General features: G+C 44.8%; 1 protein-coding gene across 5 annotated transcripts in view; it reads right to left on the bottom strand.

The window, feature by feature from the left end:
* Positions 1-481: 481 nt before the first annotated feature.
* LOC110520574 (DDB1- and CUL4-associated factor 6) overlaps positions 482-14,648 on the bottom strand; it is a 58,248-nt gene continuing 44,081 nt past the window's right edge. Inside the window, exons 12-21 of one of the 5 annotated variants that reach the window (XM_036975167.1) lie at positions 9,271-9,330; positions 7,307-7,526; positions 6,844-6,992; positions 6,284-6,665; positions 6,089-6,130; positions 4,625-4,763; positions 2,448-2,604; positions 2,059-2,147; positions 1,385-1,490; positions 482-817 (exon numbers count right to left, since the gene is read on the bottom strand). In XM_036975167.1, coding sequence (XP_036831062.1) covers positions 759-817; positions 1,385-1,490; positions 2,059-2,147; positions 2,448-2,604; positions 4,625-4,763; positions 6,089-6,130; positions 6,284-6,665; positions 6,844-6,992; positions 7,307-7,526; positions 9,271-9,330 — 1,403 coding nt within the window. In that variant the 3' untranslated portion in view covers positions 482-758. The remainder of the gene's footprint in view (positions 818-1,384; positions 1,491-2,058; positions 2,148-2,447; positions 2,605-4,624; positions 4,764-6,088; positions 6,131-6,283; positions 6,666-6,843; positions 6,993-7,306; positions 7,527-9,270; positions 9,331-14,648) is intronic. The other 4 variants (XM_036975168.1, XM_036975170.1, XM_036975169.1 and 1 more) reach the window with 4 other exon arrangements.

Below are 14,648 nucleotides of genomic sequence, written 5' to 3'. Positions count from 1 at the left end.
GTCCTGACCTCAATCCCATAGAAAATGGGCAGAACTGGAAAAGCGTGTGCGAGCAAGGAGGCCTACAAACCTGACTCAGTTACACCAGCTCTGTCAGGAGGAATGGGCCAAAATTCCCCAAACTTATTGTGGGAAGCTTGTGGAAGGCTACCCGAAACGTTTGACCCAAGTAAAAAAATGTAAAGGCAATACACTCAATTAGTATTTGGTAGCATGTAAACTTCTGACCCACTGGGAATGTGATGAAAGAAATAAAAGCTGAAATAAATCACTCCACTATCATTCTGACATTTCACATTCTTAAAATAAAGTGGTGACTGACCTAAGACAGGGAATTTTTACTAGGCTTAAATGTCAGGAATTGTTAAACTGAGTTTAAATGCATTTGGCTAAGGTGTATGTAAACTTGCGACTTTAACTGTACATACACACACACACACACACACACAAATATATATATATATATATACATATATATACACATATACATATATATATACATATATATATATATATATATATACACACACACACACACGTCTGGCTTTGCGCTTGCATTCAGACATTTTTTTCCTCAAATGCAGTTCTCATACAGACACACCAGTAAGAAAGTCATCTTAAAAAAAGAAGAGCTAAAAATGTAACTAATGCTCAGATAAAGAAATATTCTACTTGTACAAATCTCAAGATCTTCAAGTGCTTTTTAGAGCAAAAGAAAAATGGTGTTTTCTTTTTCCAATAAAATGGTGTTTGGGCAGCTACTGGTCATCCTCGTTCTCCTGTCCAGAACCTTCTGAGCGGTCACCCTCCAAGCGATCTGAGGACAAACAAAGTGAGTGTGTGAAAAAAAAACGAAATCATCATTTCTTACTTGACAAGTCCCTATTTCAGTCAGTTTTTCATTTTGTGCCTGATGAATGCAACCCTAAACCCATTTCCTACAGTGTAAGTTTCATAACTGGTTGCTGGTAATTGAGTAGTCTGGGTACCAGTCTCACATTTCACTCCTTGTACTCTGTCAATTGTCAAAGGGACTGGCCTTTCGTTAATCTCAACATTGAATATACAGCTGGATTTTGTGCGAATTACAGAGTACAAGGAGTGGAATGTCATAGCTGAACAGAGACCCACACCCACTCAACCAGGCTAGAAATTGAGTGGGGTGAACCAGTAAATCTCAAAGTGGTAAGAGGCTTACTCAGAGCAGGCTCAAGGGTCCCAAAGTACATCAAGAAGAACAGAAATACTTCCACATACACTTTCTATTGGTTCATTAGTCAACTGCCTTTCCAAAACACCATAAAAATAACTCACGAAAGAGAAAGTTAATATCACAAAACTACTAGCAAAATGTAACTGAGAGTGTGTGTGTGTGTGTGTGTACCCGTTCTTATGTGATTAAGGGAGGCCAGCATTCGCAGCATGAAGGAGGCGGGGACTGTGATGGTGTTCCTGGTCTCCTCAAGCATCAACTCATTACGCGTGATCACCTGAGAGAGAAAGGGAAAGAGGGAGATAGAGAGGAAGGTAAAAGAAAGCAAATGATACCAGTAAATCAGAACGATCAAAGAGAATGTGATTCCTATCATACTCGGAAGTTGGGACTGGTGAGACCAGTAAATCAGAACGATCAAAGAGAATGTGATTCCTATCATACTCGGAAGTTGGGACTGGTGAGACCAGTAAATCAGAACGATCAAAGAGAATGTGATTCCTATCATACTCGGACGTTGGGACTGGTGAGAGAGCGGTTGAAGGGTAAGGGAGGACGGTAAGGGGAAGCGGGAATAGAAAAGGTAATAGGGAGGGGTGAAATAAGGGAGAAGAGAGGGTGATGAGGGAGGGTACAGGGAGGAGGGCAGGGAGGGATAGGTTGGTCTCCTGGGGCAAGGTGTCTCCAGTCAGCTGTTGTGAGAGTTCTTGTAGAGGACCAGAGACTCTGTGCGGAAGTCTCACACAGTGGGGAATCCAACCCCCTCAACTGGTGAGACAGAGAAGTGAACCCTAGACTACCCGCTGTCTGCCACTAACGTTGAATCAATTGTTCAGCAAACATACCTCATCAGCTAGGACTCTGTTAAAGGATGGTGACGCCTCCAGAGGTGACCAGATCTTAATGTCGTAGTCGATCCCTGACGAGGCAAGAACTGGAACAGACAGGAGACAAACTGTTGGCAATAGGGTACGACAATTAAGGGGTAGGAGGTGTGACATCATTGGCTCTTTATACAAGGCTGAAAATGTAGCTAAGAAACTCACCGGGGTGTGGTTGAGGTGTAGAGGTGAGACTAGGGTAGGTGTGTGTTAATCATTGGGGTTACAGAGGTGTGGGTGTATACTGTAGGTGTGGCTCTAGATATAGAAGTGTAACTCACTGGGGTCATAGAGGTGCAGCTGTAAGCGGGTAGGGGTGTGGTTGAAGGTGTATGGAGTGTACAGTAACTCACTGGGGTCGTAGGGGTGCGGCTGGAGACAGTTGACTACGTGATTGTCGGCCTCCAGCAGCATCAGGTGCTCACCCGTGTGTCTGTCCCAGATGAAGATGTGGCCACAGTCTGAACCACTCATCACAAAGTTGTTCCCCCAGAAACACGACTCCTTGATCTACAGACAGCACACAGAAATAACTGGAGACAAAGGAACTATAAATGCTTTCAAAGCATCTTGAAACGTATTTATATACACACTAACGTACGCTAACCCCATTCCGTACAAATGTGAGTTAGTTTACCGGTCAAAAGTTTTACAACACCCCCAGTTCCAAGTCCAGTGAGTACCCTGAAATGGTGCAAAAGGCAAGCGGTAAACTGCCAGAGGTTAAAAAATATAGATATTTAAAAAAAGTTTTGGTTACCAAAAATACAAAAACTGAAAAAGAACGTACATTTCAGAGTAAAAAAAATAAATAAAAGGGAACAAGTAATGGGTTAACAACTTACAGCTGCTCTGCAGCAATGGAAGTAAATTAAGTCTTGAAAGTAGATGCTAACAATTCCTACAGGTATCCAAACTTTTGTTGATTACTCACAAACCCTCTGTCTGTATAAAAGCAGTGTCGGAACAGACTGTGTTACTACACACTCTTAAGCATTATTTAGACAGTATTGTACTGCAGGAAGTAGTATATTGCGATCATCATGGCGAGAAAAAGGCAATTAACAAAGGAAGACACAGACCATTATAACCCTTAAAAGCAGTCTACTGAAGACTGGACTACTGAAGACTGGACTACTGAAGACTGGACTACTGAAGACTGGACTACTGAAGACTAGACTACTGAAGACTGGACTACTGAAGACTTGAAATCTTCGGTTCATCACGCAGGGTTTTTGTACGCCATCGAGTAGGCTAAAGGATGGTTCCTCAGTGTGTTGACACCAACTGACACCAACTGTCAAACATGGAGGAGGAAGCGTGATGGTCTGGGGCTCTTTTGCTGGATCCAGAGTCAGCGACCTGCAGAGAGTGAGTGGCACCCTGAACCAAAATGGCTACCACAGCATTTTGCAGTGCCATGCAATACCCTCTGGTGTACGCTTAGTTGGTCAGGGGTTCATCCTATAGCAAGATAATGACCCAAAACATACCTCCAGGCTATGTCACAACGACCTTAGAAGAAAAGAACAAGAATGTAGGCTTCAAATCACGGAATGGCCAGCACAGTCTCCGGACTTACACCCAATGGAGCTGGTTTGGGAGGAACTGGGCAGAAGGGTGAAAGCAAAGCAACCTACAAGTGCAACACATTTGTGGGAACTTCTACAACAGTGTTGGGAAGAACTTTACGAACAATATTTGATTTCCATTGTAGAAAAAAATGCTACGAGTGTGTTCGGTTGTTATGTCTGCAAAAGGCGGCTACTCGATCTCCTCTCTCTCCTTCTCTTATCAGTCTCTTGTTGTGTGTAAACAATGAGAAGGTCAGGTACTAAGTTTAGTCTAAGCTGGCTATATAACCAATGGGTATAATCAACATTTTTCTCCAGGGTTTGTAGGGTTTCATTCATTCATTGGTTGTTGCATCTTTGGTGTTGCCTGTTACCCTCGTGACATCAGTACGTACCTACCAGGGATAATGTAGCTAATAGCTTTCCACTTAGTGAATGGTGGTGGTACACACATGCATATACATGCTCACATGAATAGTGTTTCACAAGTGCCCATCACACCTACAAGGCTTAGTCCTGCTGGTGAAAACTACAAACACCACATCCTGTAGACTACAGTAGTCTTTTGGACTCATGGGAGCTGTAGTTTTGGAAGTTAAAGTTCTTCAATGAGCACTGCACTGCTTGCAGGTTAGATGTTATAGTTGTGGACACACAGACTTTACCTGATCAGCCTACCTCCTACCGCTGACCCTCTGAAATTACATCTATGTTCACAAGCTTGAACCGCCACTGTGTGTGTGTGTGTGTGTGTGTATATATTTATCTAATTCTATTAAACCGGGAGGATAGTTCGCTCAGCAGCTGGGATCCCTCTCTACATCTGGCCCAGGATCAGTTTGTTGCCCTTCACATTATGTTTTCAGTAGGGGTTGGCGTAGGGGGAAGCTGATCTAGAGTCAGCTGGAAACGTGCGACCAGAAGTAACTGAAGTCGAGAAGTGAAGATTAGTGTACCATAGTCCTGGAGTTGCGGTGGCCCTTGTAGACCATTTTGACTGAGGGTCTCCTGATATTTTGGGTCTCACTCTCCTCCATCTCTCTCCTCTCCTTCCTCCGACGAAACAGTTCCTGGATACGGGCTGCAGCCGAGCGTCTGTGACACACACAAGCACACGTTATACACAGTATTGACAATACAAATCTTTCACTCTATACCCGCAGAGAGGAAATTGAATTCTGAGCGTCATGCTGGTTCACCCCTCGATGATGCTGAAGCAACCAAAACAGCACTTGGGAAAATAAAATCAGCAACAAAGCTGCAAATACTACTCACATGCCGCGCTAACTGACCGTCACCAGTCCTCTACAACCTCAACAACCCTACACATACTGTAGAGAAGACAATGTCCTTATTTCACTTCACCCTGTAGATAATATCGATCTCCTCTCTCTCCTTCTCTTATCTCTCTCGTGTTGTGAGTAAACAACGAGAAGGTCAGGTACTAAGCTTAGTCTAAGCTGGCTATATAACCAATGAGTAGGTCAGGTACTAAGCTTAGTCTAAGCTGGCTATATAACCAATGAGTAGGTCAGGTACTAAGCTTAGTCTAAGCTGGCTATATAACCAATGAGTAGGTCAGGTACTAAGCTTAGTCTAAGCTGGCTATATAACCAATGAGTAGGTCAGGTACTAAGCTTAGTCTAAGCTGGCTATATAACCAATGAGTAGGTCAGGTACTAAGCTTAGTCTAAGCTGGCTATATAACCAATGAGTAGGTCAGGTACTAAGCTTAGTCTAAGCTGGCTATATAACCAATGAGTAGGTCAGGTACTAAGCTTAGTCTAAGCTGGCTATATAACCAATGAGTAGGTCAGGTACTAAGCTTAGTCTAAGCTGGCTATATAACCAATGAGTAGTTCAGGTACTAAGCTTAGTCTAAGCTGGCTATATAACCAATGAGTAGTTCAGGTACTAAGCTTAGTCTAAGCTGGCTATATAACCAATGAGTAGGTCAGGTACTAAGCTTAGTCTAAGCTGGCTATATAACCAATGAGTAGGTCAGGTACTAAGCTTAGTCTAAGCTGGCTATATAACCAATGAGTATAATCTACATTTTACTGACGGCTTTGAAAGGGTTTCATTCATTCATTGGTTGTTGCATCTTTGGTGTTGCCTGTTACCCTCGTGACATCAGTACGTACCTACCAGGGATAAAGTAGCTAATAGCTTTCCTCTTAGTGAATGGTGGTGGTACACACATGCATATACATGCTCACAGGAATAGTGTTTCACAACAGTGCCCATCACACCTACAAGGCTTAATCCTGCTGGTGAAAACTACAAACACCACATCCTGTAGACTACAGTAGAGTCTCAGGTGGGGGTTGCTTGGACTCATGGGAGCTGTAGTTTTGGAAGTTAAAGCTCTTCAACTGCTTGCAGGTTAGATATTATAGTTGTGGACACACAGACGTTACCTGATCATCCTATCTCCTACCGCTGATCCTCTGAAATTAGATCTATGTTTATAGCAGAATCATTAAACGTACATGACCACAAAGAACAAGAAAAAAGGTTCTCTCACAGCAATATACAGAGGATGTGACATTAAATGGGATACTCAACAACAACATATCAAAATACTGTGTGTGTTATAGTGCTGCAGTCCGTACCTCTGTCCCTGTCCTCCTCTGTACCTCGCAGAGGGGATAAGAATTGGATCGTCATCACTGTCGTCTGAGTCCTGGTGGCTACGGGAGGGTTGACCCTGTCCTCCCGGTCCCGTTGGAACCCCCTGCCCCCCTGGACCCCCATGCCCCTCCTCCCCCACAGGCTCCTCTCTCCTGCACCCCCCAGTGGTGTCCTCCGCACCCACACCCTGGTTCCTCTCCAGGGGTGTGGTAGTCACACAATCCCCCACAGAGGTGGCTTGTGCGGTGGCCTGGGCCTGCGTGGAGCCCTGGGTGCTGGAGAAGGAGGCACCCCCAGCCTCACACAGTGGGTCTGTGTGGGAAGCAGCAGACCTGCTCTGGCCGGAGGGCTCCGACACAGCCACTGGTATTGAAGGAGGGGAGAGGAAGGAAGACAGATGTGGTCAGTATGAGGCTCAGTTGTCTAGTTGTCGGCAATACGGCAGAACTAGTGGAACTAATGCCGCTTTCCTGATCAGTGCTACACATGGTATCCCATAGAGGACAGTAACGCTAACAATCATGGCCACTCCTGTCCTCACCCTGCTCTGAGGCAGAGCTCTCTGCCAAGGGCCCTTCCCTGGTCTGGGCGGCCCCTGCTGCCTCTGACGGTTTGGACTCTCCACTGGAGGCTCCGCTGCCCCTGGAACTGGAGGCTCCGCTGCCCCTGGAATTAGGAGCTCTGCGGCTCCTGTAGAGAACAGGGGGTGGGGCAAAGGAGAGAGGGTAAGAGTCGGTCTCAAAGAACAACATTCCATCACCAAGATGAGACACTTGATTTCAATTTGTGAACATTCATTTGATGAGTAAAAATCTGGGAACATCAAGGATCGGTTTCCCTCGATGTTCAGTATTCTGCTCTCCATTAAGAATCTCTATTGAGCGTGCCTTTTAGTCCAGCAGCAGGCTTAATCTGGGTCTGTAAAAACCACCTCCTAAAGTTAGAATTGTGTGAAATTGTGCTTTCTGGCTTTCTAAGTAGTGTAGTCGGAGTCGCACGCTCACCACTCGTCGGTGAAGTCCAGTTTGATGGTGCTGGTGGTGGTTCCCTCAGTGCTGTAGTGTAGACTCAGGACGGGTTCTGCCGTGCTGGCTCGGCTACCTCCAGGTCCAGTACTGCTGCTGGGTGCCCCGGACCCAGACGAGGTGCCAGTTACACTGGCAGACGCAGACAGAGTTTTCACTTTGACCGAACTCGCTCCAGCACTCACAGCTTCTGATGCTCCTGAGAGGGAGAACACACACACACACACAGACAGAGAGAGAGAGAGAGAATGAAATGAAAAAATGGAAGGAGAAAGAGAGATTATTGCATAATATAGAGTATATGACAATAGTGTTGCCTGGTTACCAAAATAAAAACCACTATAGTGATTCGGGTTGCAAAAATTCCAGGAACTTTCAATAAATTCAGTTGTATTTCCGAAATCCTGGTTGGAAGATTCCCAGAATTAGGAGGCAATAAGCAGGAAATACAGAATCCTCTAACCAGAATTTCTGGAAAACCAGGGAATTTATTGAACATTGTGTGGAATTTTGCAACCCTACTCGCGACTATACATTTTCAACAGAGTTAGTTATTCATCGTTGTGTTTCCATGTTAGGTGTTACAGTACATTTCAGAATTGGGGACAAAACAATATAGATTAGTGTCTTTTGAAATAGTGTGTAAAGACTAATACTAATTTATCAAATAGATAAAACCACTTTGTATTTCATTTCAGTGTTAGCATTTTGCATAATGTAGTCTGTAGTTATGCTAGATAAAAACATGTCAAATAGATTAGATTTTAGAAGAAAGGTACACGGTCTTGTTTTTTAATATACAGGACAATCTAATGCGATGGTAACATGATTAATTGTTGTTTTAGGTAGGTCAATGGCAATGCAAAAAAAAGGCTGTACTCCATTGTACCTCCTACTAACTGTGTTACACAAGACAGTTTCTGTGAAAGTTTTCAAGCTTCATTCCATACAGAGGAAGAGAGGAATGCTATCCATCAAACCCACAGCAGCAATACATACAGTGATTCATATACTTTCAAAAAGGGTGAGGTGCACTTGGTTAGATTTAAGTTGCCCATCACAATGGTGACAATAGAAGAAATGGGAGCGTGAAGCTAAATCAAAGCTAAACCAAGCGCACCCCTTTAGTATTTGCCAGTATTTGACCCAGATTCGAACCAAAACGTCACACAGGTGAGAGGGGAACACCACAAAGATACAGGGGTTAAATGCAAGCCTCTCGAAATACCACCACACGCAACAAGTTCATCACAAAGCAGTTTGGAATGTCACTGTCATCTTAGGGCCTATTGCGTTGTTCTGTAAAAAAAAAAAAAAAAAGCCAATACAGGAGACGATCGCATTGAGAGGGAACAGTTTGAAAGGTGAGATGATCTACAGCACGGCTGTGACTGAGTGAAAAGCCAGGAGGGCAGCAAGATTGCATCAGGGCCAGGTTTGGAGCCCAGGGGCACGTGCCCTGTGTCCCCGTTCATAAATACGGCCCTGGATTATGTTACCGGTCCAAAATAAAATCAATAGTTAAGGGCTGAGGAATCACCTAACATTATCTCAAGCTACAGTCGCAACAAGAGAGCCTTGGAGAAAATAGCTGACACCAGTCTCCGCCCTGGGGACTCAGGTGGCCAAAAGGGACTGGAATGCATGCCTAGTAAACATGCACGCAGGTAAAGCTGGTGGAGTGGCAAAGGGCAAGCCGGAAGTCTCATGGTAAAGATGGTGGCGGGACAAGAAGGCACACCAGAAGTCTCATGCAAATTATTATTTCATTTTTTTATGCCACACAGACGACAGAGAGAAAAGGCCAGAGGAAGACAGAGATACAAAAGAACAGAAAGACAAAAGGAGAGAAAGAGAGATAAAAGACTATAGGGATAGAATGAGGGAGAGTGAGAGAGAGTGAGAAGAGAGGGAGGGAGGGAAAGGGAGGAGAGGAGACGCACCCTGCTGCTCATCCAGAGTCATGGATCCCAGCTGTTTGTTAACCACAGACGAGGGAGAATCTGGAACACAAATAAGACTCACTAAACAACGGGGCACAGAGGGTCACACCAGGGTTCATACGATCATGCTCAGGTCACACAGAGGTCAAAGATCAAAGCTCAAGTCAAAACGCAGCTTAAGGTGGACCAAGGCCAAGCAGGAAAACGAGTTAAACACAGCTAAATGAACAGACTGTGTTGTTTGTTGTAACACTGGGAAGAACATCTCAAGGTTGATATTGATATGGAAATAGAACAGCAATTTCACTACAAAAAGCTTGTGGGAGATGGAACACATACGGGACTTAGCGCCACACGTACAGTGCTAAAACACAAAAGATATCACACGCGCAATTCATAGTTCGATAACAACAGAAGATTTACACAGTAGTTCAACTTTTTCAGGCATCTCAAGTTGTCTCACTCAGCCTTTTGAAAGTAAGTCATGGAACAAGGATGGACCTCGTAGTGATACGAACACCCACTCACTGCATGTCTGTTGAGCTGATACCAACTATGTTGACCATGGGGTAGTGCCAGTGTCCAACCACACTGACCAAGGGCCTGTGTAATGCACAAACATCTGTCACCTTGTGTGACCAGTAACCAGCGACCACAACAAGGGCATCATGCAGAAATTCATCATTGGCAAACCATTCACTCCACCTCAAACTAGATGAATAGACTTCCAAAGAAAGTTGTTACTGAGAGATAGATTGACATATGAATTGATTCCTACCACAATGTCACATGGTCTGATGCCAGTGCATTCCACTGCAACTCAAGCTACATACGTCCACATTACGAGTGTTTCGTGAAGCGAATCGTAAAGGATTGAGATTGAATATCATTATTTCCCATGTATATGAAATACCAATTGGTGTGTTCATAGTAGCTTCATCAGTCTCTACAGAAAAGCCAGATGTCACAGCCCTGACGAGGCTTCGCGCCAATACTGAAGCTTACATGTTCAGGTACAAACAATACATATGAAAAATGGGAGACAACATACAAAACTGACTCATTGTAGCCACTTACATTATGTCTGTCTGTGCCTGTACCGTGCTGTGAAAAAGTATTTGGCCCCCTATCAAATTTTCTCTACTTTTGAATATTTTTGATACCGAATGTGTTATCAAATCTTCAACCAAAACCTAAAATTAGATAAAGGGAACCTGATTTGAACAAATAACACGACAATTGCATACTTATTTCATGTATTTCATAAAGTTATGTAACACCCAATGCACCTGTGTGAAAAAGTAATTGCCCACTCAATAACTGGTTGTGCCACCAGCCGCAATGACTGCAACCAAATGCTTCCTGTAGTTGTTGATCTCTCTCACGTTGCTGTGGGGGAATTTTAGCTCACTCTTGCATGCAGAACTGCTTTAACTCCGCAACAACTGCTCGTTTCAAATTCTGCCACAAGATCTGAGTTGGTATTAGGTCTGGACTTTGACTAAGCCATTCCAAAACTTCAGATTTGTTGCTTTTTATCCATTTCCATGTAGACTTGATTGTGCGTTTTGGATGATTCAGGAATCTTATGGCTTGGGGGGAAAAAAAACTGTTGAGAAGACTTTTTGTCCTAGACTTGGCGCTCCGGTACCGCTTGCCATGCGGTAGTAGAGAGAAAAGTCTATGACTGGGGTGGCTGGGGTCTTTGACAATTTTTAGGGTCTTCCTCTGACACCAACTGGTGTAGAGGTCCTGGATGGCAGGCAGCTTAGACCCAGTGATGTACTGGGCCGTACGCACTACCCTCTGTAGTGCCTTGCGGTCGGAGGCCGAGCAATTGCCGTACAAGGCAGTGATGCTCTTGATGTTGCAGCTGTAGAACCTTTTGAGGATCTCAGGACCCATGCCAAATCTTTTTAGTTTCCTGAGGTGGAATAGGCTTTGTTGTGCCCTCTTCACGACGGTCTTGGTGTGTTTGGACCATTCTAGTTTGTTGATGATGTGGACACCAAGGAACCCGAAGCTCTCAACCTGCTGCGTCGAAGAGAATGGGGGCGTGCTCAGTCGTCCTTTTCCTGTAGTCCACAATCATTTCCTTTTTCTTGGTTACGTTGAGGGATAGGTTGTTATTCTGGCACCAAGGGGCCAGGTCTCTGACCTCCTCCCTGTAGGCTGTCTCGTCATTGTCGGTGATCAGGTCCACACTGTTGTGTCGTCTGAAAACTTAATAATGGTGTTGGAGTCGTGCCTGGCCATGCAGTCATGAGTGAACAGGGAGTACAGGAGGGGACTGAGCACGCACCCCTGGGGGGCTCCAGTGTTGAGGATCAGCGTGGCAGATGTGTTGCTACCTACCATCACCACCTGGGGATGGCCCGTCAGGAAGTCCAGGATCCAGTTGCAGAGGGAGATGTTTAGTCCCAGGATCCTTAGCTTAGTGATGAGCTTTGAGGTTACTATGGTGTTGAACGCTGAGCTGTAGTCAATGAATAGCATTCTCACATAAGTGTTCCATTTGTCCAGGTGGGAAAGGGCAGTGTGGGGTGCAATAGAGATTGCATCATCTGTGGATCTGTTTGGGCAGTATGCAAATTGGAGTGGGTCTATGGTTTCTGGGATAATGGTGTTGATGTGAGCCCTTACCAGCCTTTCAAAACACTTCATGGCTACAGACGTGAGTGCTATGCATCTGTAGTCATTCAGGCAGGTTGCCTTCATGTTCTTGGGCACAGGGATTATGGTGGTCTGCTTGAAACATGCTGGTATTGCAGACTCAAATCAGGGACAGGTTGAAAATGTCAGTGACGACACCTGCCAGTTGGTCAGCAAATTCCCGGAGCACACGTCCTGGTAATCCATTTGGCCCCGCAGCCTTGTGAATGTTGACCTGTTTAACAGGTCTTACTCACGTCGGCTACGAAGAGCGTGATAACACAGTTACCTGGAACAGCTGAAGTTCTGACGCATGCCTCAGTGTTGCTTGCCTCGAAGCGAGCATAGAAGTGATTTAGCTCGTCCTGTAGGCTCGTGTCACTGGGAAGCTCGCGGCTGTGCATCCCTTTGTTGTCTGTAACAGTTTGCAATCCCTGCCACATAAGATGAGCTTCGGAGCCGGTGTAGTACGATTCAATCTTAGCCGTGTATTGATTCTTTGCCTGTGTGATGGTTCGTCGGAGGGCATAGCGGGATTTCTTATAAGCTTCCGGGTTAGAGTTCCGCACCTTGAAAGCGGAAGCTCTACCCTTTAGCTCAGTACGAATGTTGCCTGTAATCCATGGCTTCTGGTTGGGGTATGTACGTACAGTCCCTGTGGGGACGACGTCCTCGATGCACTTATTAATAAAGCCAGTGACTGATGCGGTGTACTCCTCAGTGCCATCGGAAGAATCCCTGTGATTGCAAAACAATCCTGTAGTTTAGCATCTGCTTCATCTGACCACTTTCTTATAGACCGAGTCACCGGTGCTTCCTGCTTTAGTTTTTGCTTGTAAGCAGGAATCAGGAGGATAAAATTGTGGTCGGATTTACCAAATGGACGGCGAGGGAGAGCTCTGTGTGTGGAGTAAAGGTGATCTAGAATTTCTCTCTCTGGTTGCACATTTAACATGTTGATAGAAATGAGGTAGAACTGATTTAAGTTACCCTGCATTAAAGTCTCCGGCCACTAGTAGCGCCGCCTCTGGGTGAGCGGTTTCCTATTTGCTTATTTCCTTATACAGCGGACTGAGTGCGGTCTTAGTCCCAGCATCCATCTATGGTGGTAAATAAACAGCCACAAAAAGTATAGCTGAAAACTCTAGGCAAGTAGTGTGGTCTGCAATTTATCACAAGATACTCTACTTCAGGCGAGCAAAATCTAGAGACTTCCTTAGATTTCGTGCACCAGCTGTTGTTTACAAATATGACCGCCCCCCTCGGAGTGTGCTGTTCTATCCTGCCGGTGCAGCGTATATTCCACTAGCTGAATATCCATGCCACAATTCCGTGAAACATAAAATATTATATTTTGATGTCCCGTTGGTAGGATATTTGTGATCGTATCTCATCTAATTTATTGTCCAATGATTGCATGTTGGCGAGTAATATTGGCGGTAATGGCAGCTTTCCCACTTGCCTTCTGCGGATCCTAACGAGGCACCCTGCTCTGTGTCCTCTGTACCTGCGTCTCTTCCTCTTGCAAATAACTGGGATGTTGGCCTTGTCGGGTGTTTGGAGAATGTCCTGTGCGTCTTTGTCTAATCCGAGGTGAGTGATCGCTGTCCTGATATCCAGAAGCTCGTTGTCTAATCCGAGGTGAGTGATCGCTGTCCTGATATCCAGAAGTTCGTTGTCTAATCCGAGGTGAGTGATCGCTGTCCTGATATCCAGAAGCTCTTTTTTTGCCGTAAAATACGGTTCCAGCAACATTATGTACAAAATAAGTTAAAAATTACACAAAAAAAAACAAAACACATAATAGCACAATTGGTTGGGCGCCCGTAAAACTGCTGACTTTTCTTCCGGCGCCATTTTACATATAATCTTAACCATAGTCATAACCATCCATAGTCTTCAATATATTACAAAGACAACCCCTTCATACTGCTGCTGATGCCAAGGGGCTGCAGAAGCAGTGTTGCACAGCCAACTACCTCACTGCCACACCATACAGGGGAGCTACAGGCAGGACTACCCAAGCGGAAAGAGGAGGGGGGTGGTGGGGATGTGTATGTTTGGTGGAAGGGGGTTTGTGTGTGTGTGTGTGACAGGTAAAGAGGCGTAAACAGAATATGCAAAACGGAGCCGACGGAGCGTAGTGTTTTTCGTCACAAAAGGGGCGGCTCCTTTTTGTGTGCTCCGACATTCGACGTACCCCCGTGCCACGTGAAAACTGTAACATGCCGTATCATCCTTCCGTAGCCGTGGGGGCATGGTTTGTGTAGGAAATTAACCTTGCTTGGTTCCTTGACCTGATCTACAGTTGAAGTCAGAAGTTTACATACACTTAGGTTGGAGTCATTAAAACTCGTTTTTCAACCACTCCACAAATTTCTTGTTAACAAACTATAGTTTTGGCAAGTCGGTTAGGACATCTACTTTGCCCATGACAAGTCATTTTTCCAAAAATTGTTTACAGACAGATTTTTTCACTTATAATTCACTGTATCACAATTCCAGTGGGTCAGAAGTTTACATCCACTAAGTTGACTGTGCCTTTAAACAATTCCAGAAAAGGATGTCATGGCTTTAGAAGCTTCAGATGGGCTAATTGACATCATTTGAGTCAATTGGAGATGTACCTGTGGATGGATTTCAAGGCCTACCTTCAAACTCAGTGCCTCTTTGCTTGACATCATGGGAAAAATCAAAAGAAATCAGCCAAGACCTCAGAACAAAAG

This window comes from Oncorhynchus mykiss, chromosome 3, assembly GCF_013265735.2.
Source record: "Oncorhynchus mykiss isolate Arlee chromosome 3, USDA_OmykA_1.1, whole genome shotgun sequence".
NCBI lineage: Eukaryota > Metazoa > Chordata > Actinopteri > Salmoniformes > Salmonidae > Oncorhynchus > Oncorhynchus mykiss.
The sequence above is the reverse complement of the archived record's forward strand: the minus strand, read 5'-3'. Positions and strand labels throughout refer to the sequence as shown.